The 17,798-nt window shown below is 37.5% G+C and overlaps 1 protein-coding gene across 1 annotated transcript in view; it reads right to left on the minus strand.

Annotated features, from left to right (window-relative positions):
* Nucleotides 1–17,316, minus strand: part of LOC110059106 (TBC1 domain family member 16-like) — a 61,772-nt gene extending 44,456 nt beyond the window's left edge. Inside the window, exon 1 of the mRNA XM_089289640.1 lies at nt 16,480–17,316. Within this exon, the coding sequence (XP_089145766.1) occupies nt 16,480–17,184 (705 nt within the window). The 5' untranslated portion in view covers nt 17,185–17,316. The remainder of the gene's footprint in view (nt 1–16,479) is intronic.
* Nucleotides 17,317–17,798: the final 482 nt, after the last annotated feature.

The raw sequence follows: 17,798 nt of genomic DNA on the forward strand, positions 1-17,798 counted from the left end.
TGGAGAACGAATAGGCCTAAACTTGAGCAACACAGTACCAATGTCGCCAATGACATCTTCTAAGTCGCCATGGCAGCTTACATACAAACCTGTACAAAGCTCTGGTATTTTGTCACTCCTTGGACAATAACACTGTGACAGGTTTTTGCACCAGAATTATAGACATCTGTTTATTTCAAGTTGTCATAAGTCCTTGTTGTTGTAAACTGACCCATGCCAACATCTGTGAATGCGTCATCAAATATTACAAGAGGGGATTTTTAACACTGAATCATACCAATTACCTCATAAAAGGTTTTTTGCCATTTTCTCAATCAAAATAATAAAACTGCATATCAGGATGAATATTTTTTAGTTTGTTTACGCATGTCTTCTGACGGAATTGGCTGAAAATCAGCTGGCATGTTCCAGGATACCTTCTTCAAAAAACAATGTCGGAATTTGTTAATTTCACATCCATTTCCAAGTTATGGCCTCTTTTCCAGAAGGAAACATCTGCATTGAAAGTATCAAACTTAACGAGAGTGTAGAGAATAAGCCAAACTAGATCTGGAAAATCACCAACACTGTTTTGGAGGGTGATGTGTGAAAAAACATTTCCAATGTTAATCGTGCCACTCTGATAATTCACACACAGAAGCAAACCAGTTTAAGCAAAGCAGTGTTTCTGGGAATTTCTTTTAATACCACTGCGACATTAATTTTTCAGAAAATTTCTAAGATATGATTGCATTCTATAACTATTAAGCTTTCAAAAAATGTATAGGTTGATGAGGTTTTCTTTCAAAGCACCCACGGAAGAGTACCATTTCCAAACACTGTCAATCCACCTACCATGATACCTTAAAACAGTGGCAAATCAGAAAATTACAAATATACACATATACACAGAGAAAGACCTGACAGAGAAATATATAGTAAGCAATGTACACAGAGTCAGTGTAACAGTTGGCAAGGTATGCACAGCCTGACCAGAGAGTGCAATTGCAGGTATTGTCCACAGGGTCTCACCAGACAGTGCAAAAGCAGGCATTTGACACTGGGTCTGATCAGAAAGCACAATAGTAGGCATTGTACACAGGGTCTTAACAGACAGGCAACAGCAGATATTGTCCACAGGGTCTGACCAGAGAGTGCAAAAGCAGGCATTTGCAGGCATTGCAACAAATTTATTCAAACTTTTGTGAACCTGTCAAGAATGTTCTGGCCTAGAAATAAATAAAAGTGAAATTGAAGGAATGTGGTTAGACCCAAGCTCCAAAAACACAGCCAAACCCCTGGGAATTGCCTGGCCAGCCAACTCTATACAAGCACTGGGAATTAATTTCTTGAATAATGATGAAATTGTTTACCACAAAAATCTTGAAAATGAAAGGCTTCCTTATTTGTGGTATCCTAGAAACCTTTCACTTTATCATATCATCATGATTCTAAAATCCTTAGCAATTTCCAAGCTCATTTATAACACATCTGTCCTAACTTTTCCATCAAAATTAAACACCATGGTAAATCAAGCGATCGCACAATTTGTATGGAATAAGAAAGCTAAAATTAAATGCAGAACAAAAATAGGACCAAAAGAGCAAGGGGACCCAGACATGCTTGATTTTCAAATAATCAGTGATGCCCTTTGAGTTGTTTGGGTAAGAAGACTAATTAACAGCAATGGAACCTCAAGTTGGAGTCATATCCCTTTTTCTATCTACAACCAGTTGGTGGCTTGTTTCTCCTCCAACCAGTGTAATTTTCACTTAAAATTACTTAAAGTTGATTTTCCAATTAATTTTTACAAAGAAGCTCTGTGCACCTGGCAAAAAATGAACTGTAGTACTCTTTCTACCAAAAATCAGGTATTAAGAGTGATTTTCTGAGAGTGTCGAGCATCAGAAGACAGTCACGAAAAATCGATTTTTCTTTTATTTCGCCAAAACATACCTTTGGGTGAACTTATTCAAGGAAAAATAGTTTAAAATTCCAACGATTTATTTTACAGCCAAAATTTAAGAAAGTTTGAAATTTGCATATAATGGCGGTTTTCGCGGCTTAAAATGTTCAGAATTTCACGCTTCTTTACGAAAACAGTCGGGGCATAAAAACAATCCTATGAAAACAAAACTTAGCACAAATATTATTTCATTCTTATACTTTAAAATTGTGTAATAAGTTTCTTGAAGTTTTGTTTGTAGCCTTTTAACGAAGGGTATTTGTACAGCCGCCATTCGTGTCTCTTGGCAAGGAACAAATAAAGGCTAACTTTGACTAATATAAATGGCCTCTGGTATATATCATTTGGTCAAAATATCTACATTTTAGGAAACCTTGGTTATTGCTTTTTTCACCCGAAAGTTATAGCTCTGGGAATTAAAATGTTCCCCATCAGTAAAATAAAATGTTACAGCATGTAAGTGAGTTCAATTTTAAGCAAATCACAATTCTTTGGAATTCAACAGTTTAAAACAGGAAACAACAACTCACCGTTACTTACGTTCCTTCTGCTACTATAGAAATGATGTTAACTTCCCAGTGTCCTTGTGAGCTGTTCTGTAAAATATTTCCAGTAAAACAGCGAGCAAAAATGGCCATAAAATTCGACAAGGTCGACAATGTTTATATTTGAGATGAGACACTGAGTGGCACATGCAGTCCTCGCTGTTTTCATCATCTTGCTTAGTCAAGAGTCCTTTAAAAATATGATAGAATATACGCTTCAAACTGTAGTAAATTAGTTTCTCATATCCACATGCCTCATGTCAACTCATGAATAAATAACCCAGTCTCCGTGCACTGAATAAACAACTCAAATGACCTCTGAGGTTAGTAGGTCACCTGATATGTCATTGTGTTACTTTTCCCTGGTTTCACATTACATGCGTGACGCCGTATTTAAGGACATTCGCGCGGAAATTTTCCAGTGGATGGATTTTTTCTTAATTTTTACAACAGTCAGTTAATGAGTTACTTGTGTCAGAGATGGAAAAAAATGGGGGTCACCGACCTCGTTTCACAGATAAAGCGTGTAGAAAACTACCTGATTTTGAAAATTCAGCATGGTCTACAGGGGTTTATAGTTAAAAATAGCGAATGTGAGTCAAAGGAGGCAAACGATCTTATTGGATAGCACCACCGCCTGAGGTTTTTAAAGCAGCGACTATCCGGGTCAGATCTCCAGATATCGTCAGTTACACGGACTAATATAAATAATGCCCTTGGTGGTGAATGTGTGATTTACAGGCAGGAGAGGAACGAGCTAAAAATGCGAATCTCACGCCAAAAAAAAAAAGAAGCTTTGCTCTTGCTGCTCGTATATCACCAGCCTTTGCTAACTAAAACAGCACAGCCTGTGTTCCTGTGTTTTAGTTATTTCAGTCACTTATGATGCTCAATTTTGCCGTTATGATTAGGTTTTAAAAGTAGCACTAATCCACCCCCATCCCACTCCCAAGAAAAGTACTTTCAAAAGTCGTGACGGCTAATACTCCCGAAAGCAGAATGCAATGTGCATTTGTATTGAGAGGCACTAGCCTGTGAGCAGGCATATATTGGAGAAGAGAAAGTAGGAAAGGAAAAAGGGAATTAGAAGTGCCACCCAAGCCTGTTCACCGTAAAAGAATCTACCTGGATATACTTTAAAAAGCCATATTAGCATTAAAATGGATCAACTCTGTGCTACTGTAACTGAGGATCATGTGTTAAGTGTTTGTTTAATTTTTCACACAAAATGCATGCTGCTCTTGACAGATATAGCAATAACTTTATAAGGAAGTGACCATGTTTGATTTGTATTAACAAGCGCATCTTAAAACTATTAAGAGTACAACTTAACAAGTAAATAATAAATGCCTGACACTTTTTTGGCGTTTTCAATGACACAGGCAACTATTGAACTTTCTCAAGATATGTGATTGTAAACTTTTACAGTAATCAAATGAGAAGGAATGTCTTCAAATGTGGCCGGGATAGGAAATTCAACAGTAAATTTGGAAAGAAAATCTTAAGCCTATATAACAGAAATTTCAGATTAGAAAACAAAAGAATGAAACAAATGTAACTAAACGTTTATTTCCATAGAGTAAGTTTGTCACTTTTGCTAAGCGACACGAAGCATTACTGAAAGCAGGTAGCTTGCGTTACTTCAATAAATAATACGCAGAATTTACATCATTATCTTCGGCGGTCCAGCTTTTCCTGCAGATAAACGGTTTCTTATTTTTGAGTAATTATCTTTGCACACGTTTAGATGTTTGCCAAATGTTACTAAGCGCAAAACTATAAATAACGTCTACATCAAAGAGATCAATCCAGTGTTGAAATTATGCCAGGGTATCATGCATCTATGAACGATATCTTAGAAGCTAACAATTATGTCAAAATGTTGCTTTTTCAAATTTCTTTTTAAATCGAAATGTCTTTAAAGAGATTTTGAATACCGTAATTCAACTAAATGCCGTGATGTTCAATATGGCGTTACACCCGTAATGTGAAATGGGGGAAAAGTAACATAACGACATATCAGGTGACCCCCTGACCTGAGAGGTCATTCGAGTTGCTTATTCAGTGTATGGGGACTGATTTATTTACTCATGAGTCGACATGAGCCATATGGTTATGAGAAACTAATTTACTACGGTTTGAAGCGTATATTCTATCATATTTTTAAAGGACTCTCGACTGAGCAAGACAATGAAAACAGCGAGGACTGCGTGTGCCACTCAGTGTCTTATCTCAAATATAAACATTGTCGACCTTGTCGAATGTTATGGCCATTTATGCTCGCTGTTTTACTGGAAATATTTTACAACAACTCACAAGGACACTGAGAAGTTAAAATCATTTCTATAGCAGCAGAAGGAATGTAAGTAACGGTGAGTCGTTGTTTCCTGTTTTAAACCGTTGAATTCCAAAGAATAACCTTGTGATTTGCTTAAAATTGAACTCGCTTACATGCCGTAACATTTTATTTTACTGACAGGGAACACTTTAATTCCCAGAGCTATAACTTTTCAGGTGAAAAAAAAACAATAACCAAGGTTTCCTAAAATGTAGATATTTTGACCAAATGATATATACCAGAGGCTATTTATACTAGTCAAAGTTGGCCTTTATTTGTTCCTTGCCAAGAGACTAGAATAGCAGCTGTGCAAATACCCTTCGTTAAAAAGCTACAAACAAAACTTCAAGAAACTTATCACACGATTTTAAAGTATAAGAATGAAATAATATTTGTGCTAAGTTTTGTTTTCATAGGATTGTTTTTACGCCCCCGCTGTTTTCGTAAAGAAACGTTTTAAGCCGTGAAAACCGCCATTATATGCAAATTTCGAACTTTCTTAAATTTTGGCCGTAAAATAAATTGTTGGAACTTTCAACTATTTTTCCTTGAATAAGTTCACCCAAAGGTATGTTTTGGCGAAATAAAAGAAAAATCGATTTTTCGTGACTGTCTTCTGATTCTCGACACTCTCAGAAAATCACTCTTAACTGAAATTGTTTGGATTAACCAAAATTGAAGACTTTCTTCGAGGTAGCAGGTTCCTAACTTTTAACGAATTCTGAAGCAAGTTCAAAATCAAAACAAACTTCTTAAACTACTTCAGTCTATGCCAAGCAGTCCCTCTTAAGTGATCAATAATTCTCAAAGGAAATGATACTGCACCTTTGGAAAAACATAGGAACGCAAGGCGTGCAAGAGTTATTTTTGGCGTGTGAAGGGTCGGAGATAGGAGCATTCATGAAGCTGTTTACAGTAATGATTTGGTTAATTTGACAAGTTTTTTTGGTGGCGATGTACAGCAAGAAAGAAACTGGGAATTTATGATGTACATGCAATGTTACATCGCTCATGGTAAGATAGCTAAATAGTAAGCCATAAAATGTTTGACTGAACAAGCTACAGTAATCTGACACGTCTCCAGATTAATGTAGATACCATCTTATTTTCTAACAGGCAATTTTATTCGTTCTTTGATACAACCCACACTGTGATTGGTGTGACACGCGCACATGCATAACTCCCTCACTCACTGATCACAGAGCCCTTCCAACCCCTGTCATGAGTATGAGAAAATACACATCTGCTCGCTTCAACTTCAAGAGTTTATTGCAGTACTTTTACATCACACGTGGTCCACAAGATCACGTGACAATACCTTATACAGGACAACCAACTATCATGACAACCCCCAAGAGAAATTTTTGCTCAAAAGTACTCAAGTTAATTAAGAGACTTTTTCGTATTTTATACGAGTCGTAAGTTTACCTTTTTGCACAACACAACACAACACAACACAACTTCACCAAAAACAGAAAGAGGAAAAAAACCTCTCTGACACGTTGAAAGTCTGAGAAAGTCTCATTCATAACTAAAATCCTCAGCCTAAGTCTCGCATCCAAGCGATGTAGTGCATCCGGTTTAAGCAGTAGATACCTAAACCCCTATATCAAATTAAAGCTTATAGAGCTGGCTATCAAACTGTACTAACAATTTTGAAATGAAATGAATTGCCGATTTTTTCACCACCACTAAATGCAAGCGCCCTAATCACCTTTCGGATGCTACAAGTCAAAGCAAATTTTGTTTTTCACCAATTTATTTTTTTCCCTGGTTTAAAGACAAAAACCGCTAAAAAAGCGTGTCTGCGTTTTGCCATATTCAATTGCAGTAAAAAGTTACAGAACATTTGCAAAATAGGATTTAAAAAATGTGGAATGATCGTACAAAAATCGCTCTCGGAGAAAAAATATTTCGAAATAAACAATTCGCAGACACGTTTTTGTTTATTATATTTTAATCTAGCTACTGTCCAAATTTGAGGGCTTCAAGCGAAAAAATTTATTCCACGAAACAGCGTTAAGAAAAAGCTCTTGTTTTGCAAACAAACTATGCCCACAAACACCTTCAACTGGGTTCTCAGATCACTGAGCCAATCAGCGTTTGGAGAGTTTTTTCTCACGGTGAGATTTACACGTGAATCTCCAAACCACCCTTGTGTTTCGCAATGTGCTCAAGGTGGAGAGATAATTTTTCTGTAGCTCGGTTTTTCTTGAAGCTGGTCTGGCAAAATGGGGAAGACGAAAAAGGATACGAACGCTAGAGTGGCTGGGCGAAGAAAACAAACGAAAGAAAGCCCCACGGAGCCCCTCAATGAGTCTGACGATTCATCGGTATCAGACTCAACAGAAGAGTCACTGTAAAATTGCTGTTATCGCTGTCAAGTTCCCAAATTTTTACAGAACCTTTCTCTTCTCTTGACTCGATCTTTTTGCCCGCTTGATAAGATAGCCATAGCTTCATCCGCAAGGCCAAGTTTCGCTTCTTCACTCCGAGATGTATTTTCATTTGTTCTTCGCTGTTTTTGCTTTTTCAAACTAGTCCACGTTTACTTAGAACTTAATAGAATTACACCTAATACGCAAAATGCTTGGATTAACTATGCTGATCAACTGAGTAGAGGTGAGTAGCCAGCAAATTCGTGGTATCCATATAGGTCGTCTCGGTTGATTGCATACACATTATAGGGCTGTCAATCAAGAGGGAACTTTTACTTCCGGCCACAACGTAAAACCTCCATATCTCCGCCAATATTTTTTTTTTTTCAATTTTTTTTTTCTGAAATTAGTGATTACTCTTCGACCATTACTTTGACCCAAAAATCCAAATTTGAAGAAAATTGCCAATCTGAAGGTACACTGTAACCTTACCTTGGTGCCACGCAGTCTCAAAGAACATTTGAACAGTTTTCATACATTTTACCTCTAAAAATATCGCACTGAAATGAATGTGATCGAATAAAAGTATTAAACTGCTACTGCAGAGATGTAAAGAAATGAAACCTTCTTTTTTGTTTAAAATCCTGGAAACAATAGCCGATAACTTGTCCGCTCTAATTGGGTTATTCCAGAAAAAATACATACACCCCTGACAGATGGCAAGCATTTTTGACCCCCCCCCCCCCCCCTCTGACTGGATTTCCCAGACTGCTAGAGCCCCCCTCCCGCCCAGATTTCCACTTCTTTTTTTTAAAGGCCCTAACTGGAAATAACAGGCAATAGAAAAGACGTAACATTTCTTCCAAAAGATCCCCGTTTATTATCATTTTAAAAGCTCGGCGAATATTGCGAATTTTGCGGGTTAAATTTCAACATTTTTTAAATCAGATTACGGTATTCAAATGATCGTGTTTAATGTTTGGATGATCTAGCACTCTCCTCTAAAACGCCATTTGCCTTTTTCTCTACCACAGCAAATGTACAAGATAAAAAATTCGTAAGTCGTAAAAATTATGTAAATGTAAGAAAAATTACAGCGTAAAAAGTCCTTAAGGCGATTACAAATAAAAACTATAATTTCAGTTTTCGGTGACAAGACAGCCTACATTGGCACATGTTTACAAGATCGAGTTCCTGTTGTTAGTACTGTTAGTGTGACATTTACTTAGCTTATTAAGAAAGCTTTTCAAACTAGACTAATTTTAAATTCCGTTACCTTAATGGGTCTGTAGGTCAACTTGAACTCTTGCCTTTCTTTCAAGCATTCAAGTTTTCATGCGTAATGCCCACGCTCTGGCTTCCATAAACTTGTCTTTTACCATATCGATCGTAAGGCACGGATAATAAAGTGGAAGCAGCCTAGATAATACTGCTTAAAACTCTTGTAGATCCAACAAGTTCTTCAATGTGAAATACTTAAAGATCTTAACAACGCCGAAATACGTATATTTCTTTATAAACAAGTTCTGCTCTTGTGAGGTCATTTAGATTCCCAGTGCTACAAGCAAATTCGTTACCACGATTTTACGGTTACACATCGTAAGAGGTAAGAAAGAAATTATACGCAAATTGTGCATACGCATGTTAGCCAGCAAAACAAGTTCTTGGGTTGCCTGAATAAAACAGTAAAAGTACAACTGACTCCCAGCCTAAATCGTCTTTTCAGCGCATTTTTGAGGATGTTACAAAGCACAGGCACGGGTGGCCTGGGTACCGTAAAAATGTTCCAGGCATTGCGTGCTCAGTCAACGGTGTTTTATCCGGTTGTAAAGCTGTTGTTATCCATTTATCAATGCGCTGGTTCTTCATGATTGTGGTAAGAACACTATAAACTGAAAGACTACAAGATTTCCCATTGCAAAGTCCTTTTTTAAGTGGTTAAAATGTATCGATCGAGGTTAAAGTTAAAAGTGACCCCAGAGGAAGAATTTTTAGGCTCAGATCCCCCCTCCCGCCCGGATTTCCCGAGCCATCAACCCCCCCTCCCGCGAGAATTTCCAGTTTGCCATCTGTCGGGGGGGGTGTATTTTTTCTGGAATAACCCATTGACTTTACTCCCGTATAAAAAACAAAAGTGTTAAATTACCACTTGTCACTAAAGATAGCAAACATGTCGTGGGAAAGAGTGGTGACGATTCATCAGCTCTAATTGAATTTACTCCCTTATGAAAAACAAGAGTGTCAAATTACACTTTGTAACTAAAAAATAAAAATATATCGATATATTTTCATGTAACAAGAACAAACCAATCGCTACCTGCACTTACTATTGTAAACGTCAGAACTGTTTCAAATCTAAATAGTCTCGTCTTCTCTAAAACATGTCCTAAGAACTAGAAGCGACGATTCGTGACCTGAAGTTACTCCTTGTAAAAAACAAAAGTATCAAGTTACCTTTGTAACTAAAAATGGAAATGTCCCGTTCCATTTGCATACTACTAACTCATGAACTGTTTCAAACCTCAAGGCTCATCTCATTCATAACTAAAATCCTCAGCCTAACCCACAGAAAATGTCGAAGTAAACCCAATATATGAATGCTTCCTCCTCTTTTATAGAAGAATAAATATGGTCATTCTGAACCCTGCCAGGATCAAATCTCCTCACATACCATTTACCTTTACAGCAAGAAATTTGATTGGCTGTTTATAGTAGATCCAATCAGATTGGTGTGACATACATCACTCACTCACTCACTCACTCACTCACTCATCCATTGACCTGTCCATAACATACCCAACACGCCGACTAAGAGGTAGTTTTTTTTACAAAAAAATAACTCAAAAACGTTCTGAGAAGGATTAAGATATCTTTAAATAAACTTTCTTGAGAATCGGCAACTAAATTCTTTGTTAAAAGTAAATTTGTTATGCCTAACAGCTGAACGAAGGATGAACAAAGTACAGCACGCAATTTTAGTAATTTGTATTGAATTTTAGTAATTTATATTGTAATGTGAAGTTTATATGAAATAATTCATATATGAACTGCGGTTGTAGATGAAAGTGAAGAATGATCATCGCAGTTAATTTTCCAATTTAAGCAATTGGAAAGAAGAAGCCTGAAAAAATCAGGGCTTCAACGGGATACGAACCCATGACCTCCACAACACCGGTGCGATGCTCTACCAACTGAGCTATGAAGCCACACATTGGGAGCGAGGTCAATTAGTTGAGTTCATATCTTCCCGTGAGGAGTGAAATGATGTGAAGTTTATATGAAATAATTCATATATGAACTGCGGTTGTAGATGTAATGTAATGTTATTGTTGCAATTAAAGAAAAAATAAGGGTTCTGGCAGACCAGTATTTGACAGATTGCACATGATGTGGCCCAGTTAATTTTTAAATAACTGATGATGCTGTTGTAAGACTGTTCTACACTGACCCCATTTTATTTTCATGACAATTACCTCTTGAAATCACAAATCACTGCCCATAGATTAAGCAGATCATGCCTTGTGGCCAATATAAATCAGGAGAGTACAAACCATGGACCAGGTCCATCACAATATGGGCCGGGTCCATGGACCCTTACTTTTACTACCCCTAAAGATATTGTAGTAATCAATAATAAAAATAAAATAAAATAAGCAAATTAAAAAAAATTAATTCACAGTAATATTTCAATTTAATATTTCATTAATTTTCTCTCAATTTGCACTTCTTATCAATTACTGCTTCCTCTCAGCATGATATCACATGGCTTACTAAAACACAAGAACATAGATCATCCAAATCTTACTTATTTCATATGCACACTAAAATCACAATATGAAATGGAAATAAAAAGAAGAGACACAAAGAAATGGAAACCTCTTGCAGGAAAGATGAGGATTTAATTAATATTTTAGATTATATTTTCTATACCTATCTGTATTTATCTCTTACCCATTAGTCTATTTCTAATCTCCTGTCAGGTGCATAGCTCATTTTATCCATAATGTACCCCATGTCTTTGGTATGTTTTTGATGTTTCTATAGTACAACCTAAAGCTGTAATGATAATTATGTATTTCTCTCCTTTTTTTCTTTGCCCCTTGTTGTTAATGTATTTGTTAGTAGTGCACTGTAAGTCGTGTAGATATTGTAATTCAAATAGTGTAAATAATTAGAGCAATATAATGTAAATAGAGTTAGTGTTGTAAGTAGTCTAATAACATACATCAAAAATTACTCGATTCTGATTGGCTGAGAGCAGTGCAGTTCAACTGTAACACCAGTGCAAAAAGTGTAACATCCGTGCAAAAAGTGTAACACCAGTGCAAATTACACATCATAATTGAAGGGGTGAGTGCAAAACCATGCTAAGTGACGATTTGGGTGAAAAAAAAATTTTCGCGAAAGGGCTTGAATTTTTGCATGTGGTCTTCAATGTAATAGAAAAAGGCGGCCCTGTATTTTTGTCGCTGGTTTTTGCTTCGTTTTCGAGTTATAACGTATGCAAAAATACTTGGCTTTTCCTAGCCATGTCTTTAGGAGTTTATTTGTTGAACAGCAAACAGGCAGACTGTTTATAGTGTATGAAGTCAAAATCAAATCTCACAGCATATATAGAGCGGAAATCTGGGAACAGATTGTTTACGTCGGCTATTGTGACGTGAGCACAACACGTGAATCGATCAAGAGTCAAACGAAATTTATCGAAAAAAAAAGAGATGTGCCGCATTAGAGCTCTGTCAACTAATATCTTAAGCATTGTTTTAAAGTACCTTGTGTGCCTGCCTGGTGGTTGAGAGACATCATAAAGTCTCGATAAACCCGTAAGTCATCAGCACGTTTTAAAGAATCAAAATGTGTTCTGAAACTTCGAAGGCAGCTGATATACCGTAATTGTGTTATCGGTGTTCGAAGTCAGATCGAGCCAGGCAGCAAAGTCCAAGAGCAGTTCTTGTCCAAAAAAAATACCCTCTGGTGAGTCGTGGCCCATTTGCCAAGCGTTGCTAGCGTCAAAGTTTGGAAAGCGAGAACTGGTTTTAGACTTATAAAATTTGTCTTGTATCGACCGCCATGTTTTCCCGCGTACGAGGTGTAAAGACCCTTCCCGGCATGCATTGCAATCACATTCTGCGGACGTTTCTTGAACTGGTAACTAGATTGTTTAAACATAAGAATGGCCAACAAGTAGCGATCAATTGTAACATAGATCTGTGATCCAGGTTGCGTTGATTTTATTTCAAATCGGCATGATTTGTAGTGTTTTGAGCTTCTGGGATCAGTGGACATGCAGATGTATGGAGACCCGTACGTTGCGGAGAAGGGTTAATCTGTTAATCTGTCAGCCCTATTTATAGCGCGTTTTCACATGAAATCAACATCATTGAGCTTATAAGTTGTGTAAAATTACCATTTTGCTGTTTTCTAAGTGAAACTAGCATCCTTGATGTCAACCGTTAACGTGAAATCAACATTTTAACCTATTTAGACCTGAAATTAACATCATTGAGCTTATGCGCTGCGTGAAATTGACATTTTGCTGGTTTCTAAGTGAAACCAACATCCTTGCCGTCATGTGTTAACGTGAAATCAACATTTTAACCTATTTAGACCTGAAATCAACATCATTGAGCTTATGCGCTGCGTAAAATTGACATTTTGTTGGTTTCTAAGTGAAATCAACCTCCTTGCCGTCACGCGTTAACGTCAAATCAATATTTTAACCTATTTAGACCTGAAATCAACATCATTGAGCTTATGCGTTGCATGAAATTGACATTTTGCTCGTTTCTAAGAGAAATCAACCTCCTTGCTGTCACGTGTTAACGTAAAATCAACATTTAAACCTTTTTTGACCTAAAATCAACATTTTTGAGCTTATACGTTGCGTGAAATTCACATTTTGCTGCTTTCTAAGTGAAATCAAAGTCCTTGCGGACGCAGCTTGCAGATCCTTTGTTATGATAAACCGAGGCGAGACTTTGACTTATAACAAAGGCTTGGCTTGGCTATTATAACAAAGGATCGGCTCTGTTTATCATAACAAAGGCCCGGCTTCGTTTATTTGAAGACCTCGGCGGGAAAAGGGCGCTAGGTATTTTAATCAAAAGTGAACTTTGTTGAACACGCTCCAAATTTCGCATGCAGTTTTGTTTAGGTATGTTTAACAATGCCCCGTATTTTTTCCGCTAAGCTTCGCTTTGTTTTCGAGATATTGCATATGCAGAAAAACCACTCGGTTTCCCTAGCGGCGTCTTTATAAACGAAGCAAAAACCAGCGACAAAAATACAGGACCACGTTTTTCTATTACATTGAAGACCACATGCAAGAATTCAAGCCCTTTCGCGAAAATTTTTTTTTTCACCCAAATCGTCACTTAGCATGGTTTTGCACTCACCCCTTCAATTCTGGATCATGATTGGCTGAAAGACAATTGGCAATTTTCTAAGCCGATGATATCACATAAAATAATGACGAAAATTTTGTGCAGAAACTTTGAAAAAAGTTTTCTCACATGAGAAAATATGGCTTCAAGAAAGATCTTCCAGCACTTCCTCCACGTGATTTTTTCTCATGTTTGTATTATCAATAAGTAATCATACGGCTTTTCTCATTCAATTTGGAATTAATTTGCACTTGTGAGTTTTCAAAAAGCTGAAATTGCACTTGCCAAAGCGGCTCGTTCAATTTCAGCTTTTTGAAAAACTCACTCATGCAAATTAATTCCAAACTGAACTCGAAACCGTATGATTACCTATACTAAAGAGTGTACTGTTCATAATTGTATTGTAAGTAATGTTTCCCTTGTGTTATTGCAAATAAAAAATAAAAAATTTAAAAAAATCAACTTTGCAATCTTCCATAAAGTCACCCTTTGATAGCATTTTCTTAGCCAATATAACAATAGTGAACAGGGATATTTACCTAAAAACCTAACAAGAAACTCAAAGGAATCATAATAAAAAGAGCAGTGCTTACTTTCACCCACATCAGCCATGTTTGACCGGAAAGAAAGTGCTGGTAAACTCAAATGGAGACTTGAGGCAGCAATCAAGCATACCAGCGGTCTTTGTTTATCTGAGGTAGTAAAAATAGGGGGTCCATGGACCCAGTCCATATTTTGATGGATCCAGTCCGTGGACCTGGTCTACAGAGGGGGTCCACGTTTTGTACACTCCCATATAAATCTTCCTGTATCACGGCTGAATTTCATCTGTTTTCCCGAATCATGCACCAGCCCATAGCTTCCAGACATCGTGTACAATGAAGCTCTTGTATAAGCCTACCACAAATGGTTTTGTAGTACTTCCTTACGTTAAGGGCATCTACAGATGACGATCGAATAGTATCCCATGATGCAATTTTCTACGTACGTGACACAACATCGAAGTTATCATGGATTTCAGCGTGAAATAACATGGTTTTCTCCGCGGTCTATTTCTTATATTTATTGCAGTAAAAGGTTAGAAAAGTGCATTATTTAAATCTTTGACACGATTATAATGTTTTGTAAGTGTTTAAGAGCGCGGCCTTATTATAGTATTCTTGTCTTTGATTGTGTTATATGACTATTCGCATCACAAAGTGTTCGTTGACCCGTAACAAGGTCATGAATATTCGCTTTTCTTTGCACAGTATGTTGATGTCTTCGATTTTTGGGCATCACTGCAATAAATATAGACATAATAATGATTTTTGGCAAAGAAGTACTGAGAAGTACCCACATTTTTATGACCTTTTAAGCGATCGAAGTGGACTGAAATTTCATAACATACCAGCGTTGCGTGTGTAAATGTCTGCTTCAAGTCTCAATTCTTTTGGCGTTTTATTCCCGAGCTTGGTCATCTTTTAGAGTCAAAATGATTATTTTCGAAGGTGTTTTGGTTACTATTCTTTCTGAAACTGCAAAATGCTCAGCAGTGATAACTAGCCTTAATAATAGAGTGTTTAACTTCGTAAATTTCAATAGTTCAATGGAGCCGTAATCAAGAGATGTCATGCAGCAAACGGCACAACACAGAACAAACCTGCTAAGAAGCGGACAAGAGATGTCAAAAGAAAAATCAGAAAACCCCTTTACTTCTCTTCGGAGAATGTACCTGTTGTAACTTATTTGTATCAGCACAGGGCTTCCTATCCCAGCGAATAATTCTTCCGTAGGCGAATTCACAACAACCACAGGGACGAGAGCTCTTCTTCATTTGTCCATGCTTTCCACATAGCTTATATGTATTTCTCAACAGACCAACGAAACACAATTAAAACCCTTCACTGTAACGGCAAAATTCTCCTTTGAAACGTAGTGAATATAAACTAACTCGGTACTCTTAAAAGCAGAAGCCATGGAATCTCATCGCGAGAGCGTCGAATAAATGATGATGTCACGTACACAGTGATAATACAAACCTAAACCAGATGCATCATGGGATACTATTCGATCGTCGTCTGGGGCGTCTAGGAAAGAATTGGTCGCTTACTAAAGCAATAAAATTTACAAGTTTCATAAAAGCCACAGAGAACCATCAACAGTATTTTCCCTCGACCGAAACAGCAGGATGAAACCGACCGTCCATCATCTGGAGTAGTTTACAGAATCAATTGCAGTCAGTGCGATTTTGTATACTATGGCCAGACCGAAAGATCACTGAAGACGTGGGTTTCCGAGCACAAAAAGGCGGTCTTGATGTTCAATAATAACTCCAAACTTGCGTACAATGTTCACGATGTCATCATCACATCGATTTTGAAAACATTGAAGTCATCGGACATGAGGCACATTACCATCAGCAGCTTTTTCTAGAACCTTGGATGTCCGTAAAAGACCCGAACGCTGGGAATGATCACACAGTCATCCCTGAAGTCTACAAGTGCTTAGCACGCACTTAAAATTCTCTCGAGTCACGCGCATACTGCACGCACGACGTTTCAATTTTAAACAAGTTTTTAAATTGCGCATAACATCAAGCAGTTTTTCAACTGATGAAGGCTTAAGAGTTAGCTGAAACGTCTTGCTAAAATATACAAGTCAGTGACAGAAAACGGCACTTTTATCAATTATGTCATCTCCTGACTACATTTACTCAATTTTTAAGCACTTGTATCATTGTAACACAAGCCCTATAATTTATAGGACAATGTATTGTATTATTACGATACAAATGCTATAAGTTATAGGATAATGTATTATACACACGAGCCATAACATCAACTTAATTGAAGGTGATGTAACCTTACATAAATATGCAAATTAAGGAACAAATCTTAGATCATCTCACCTTACGGAAATTTGCCACGTCCTCGATCTGACCATCTTCATTAAAAAAAGCTCTCCACGTTTGAACAGGCATTGGGTCAAATCTTCCTTCTTCCGGATGGAATCCTTGCTTGGGATTCCTTTTCGAAATCACAGTGAATGCTTTCCTTCGAAATTCACCTTCAAGAGGATTGACGTCCTCAAAACACCAAATCCACTCGTGCAAAATCTGAGTAATTCGATCGAGGCCACCATGATGAAAGTGGAAAACTTTGTAGTGATTTTCAAAGTTCCCGATCACAAACTGTCCACAAGACTCGTCTTTCTGTTCATAAAATAACCTTAGGGTCTTCATTTCACTGAGATCAACATTAAAAATCGCTGGAGAATTTGTAGAAAGTTTTGAAATGAGCAGTCCCAGTTCGTCATCATGCTTAATACTATCCATATTTGTTTCTGCCTTATTGTTGCAGAAGTAAGAATTTGGAGTCCACGTAACTAGCAATCGAACATGTCCGCTTTGCTGGGTCATGGACTTCAACATGAAGTATCCTGGTACGTGTGAATCATCTAAGGAAGAAAGATGGACGCAAACATTGTTCTTGCAGAACAGAACTTCGCCGATTTCGTCGGGATCATCTTCGGTGTCCACGTAAAAAGAACTGGACATCGCAGAATCGAAGACCGCGGCACCCTCCACCGCAAACTTGATAAGATGACTTAGCATATCGACCGACCGAGCAACACTTTTACAATCAACTGTCAGGTCTACATTGAAAGAAGAACTTTCTCATTTAAATAAAATTATCTGACCTTTCTAAATCAATTTTCCGCATTCACTAGTTTAAAACACGAAAGTGAGACCGACAGTGATATGTGTATCCCCGTGATATGTGTATCCCCGCACACATATCACTAGTGATATGTGTATCCCCCGTGGGGTACACAAAACACTGATACGCGCCTGGGCATTCAACGAACAAAATGGCGACTCGGTTGCGAGGTTCCAACGAGCGCTGTAAAGAGTAGGAGAAACCAGAAATGAATTCGCGCCCAACGGAGCAGATTAGGATTTCTTGAGTTTGGTTGAGGTCCAACCGACTCGATTGTATATCTGACTAACACTTCGAACAGCGGATACACATATCACTAATTATTTCATGGCGCAGTGATCTCAGTGTGTATCCCCTAAACACAGCCTTTAGATTGGCTATCTTAATCTACCTGATCGAAGAAAATGGCCAATTATTGCCGAAACGTGCTGGCTGCTTACTCGCGACGACGTTTATACCCAGGTTGAGGTTTGCGGAGTTTGCAACTCGAATGTCTAAATATCTAAAC

Source organism: Orbicella faveolata, unplaced genomic scaffold, assembly GCF_042242905.1.
Source record: "Orbicella faveolata isolate gen_17 unplaced genomic scaffold, um_ofav_v1 contig_2, whole genome shotgun sequence".
In the NCBI taxonomy this organism is placed as follows: Eukaryota; Metazoa; Cnidaria; class Anthozoa; order Scleractinia; family Merulinidae; genus Orbicella; species Orbicella faveolata.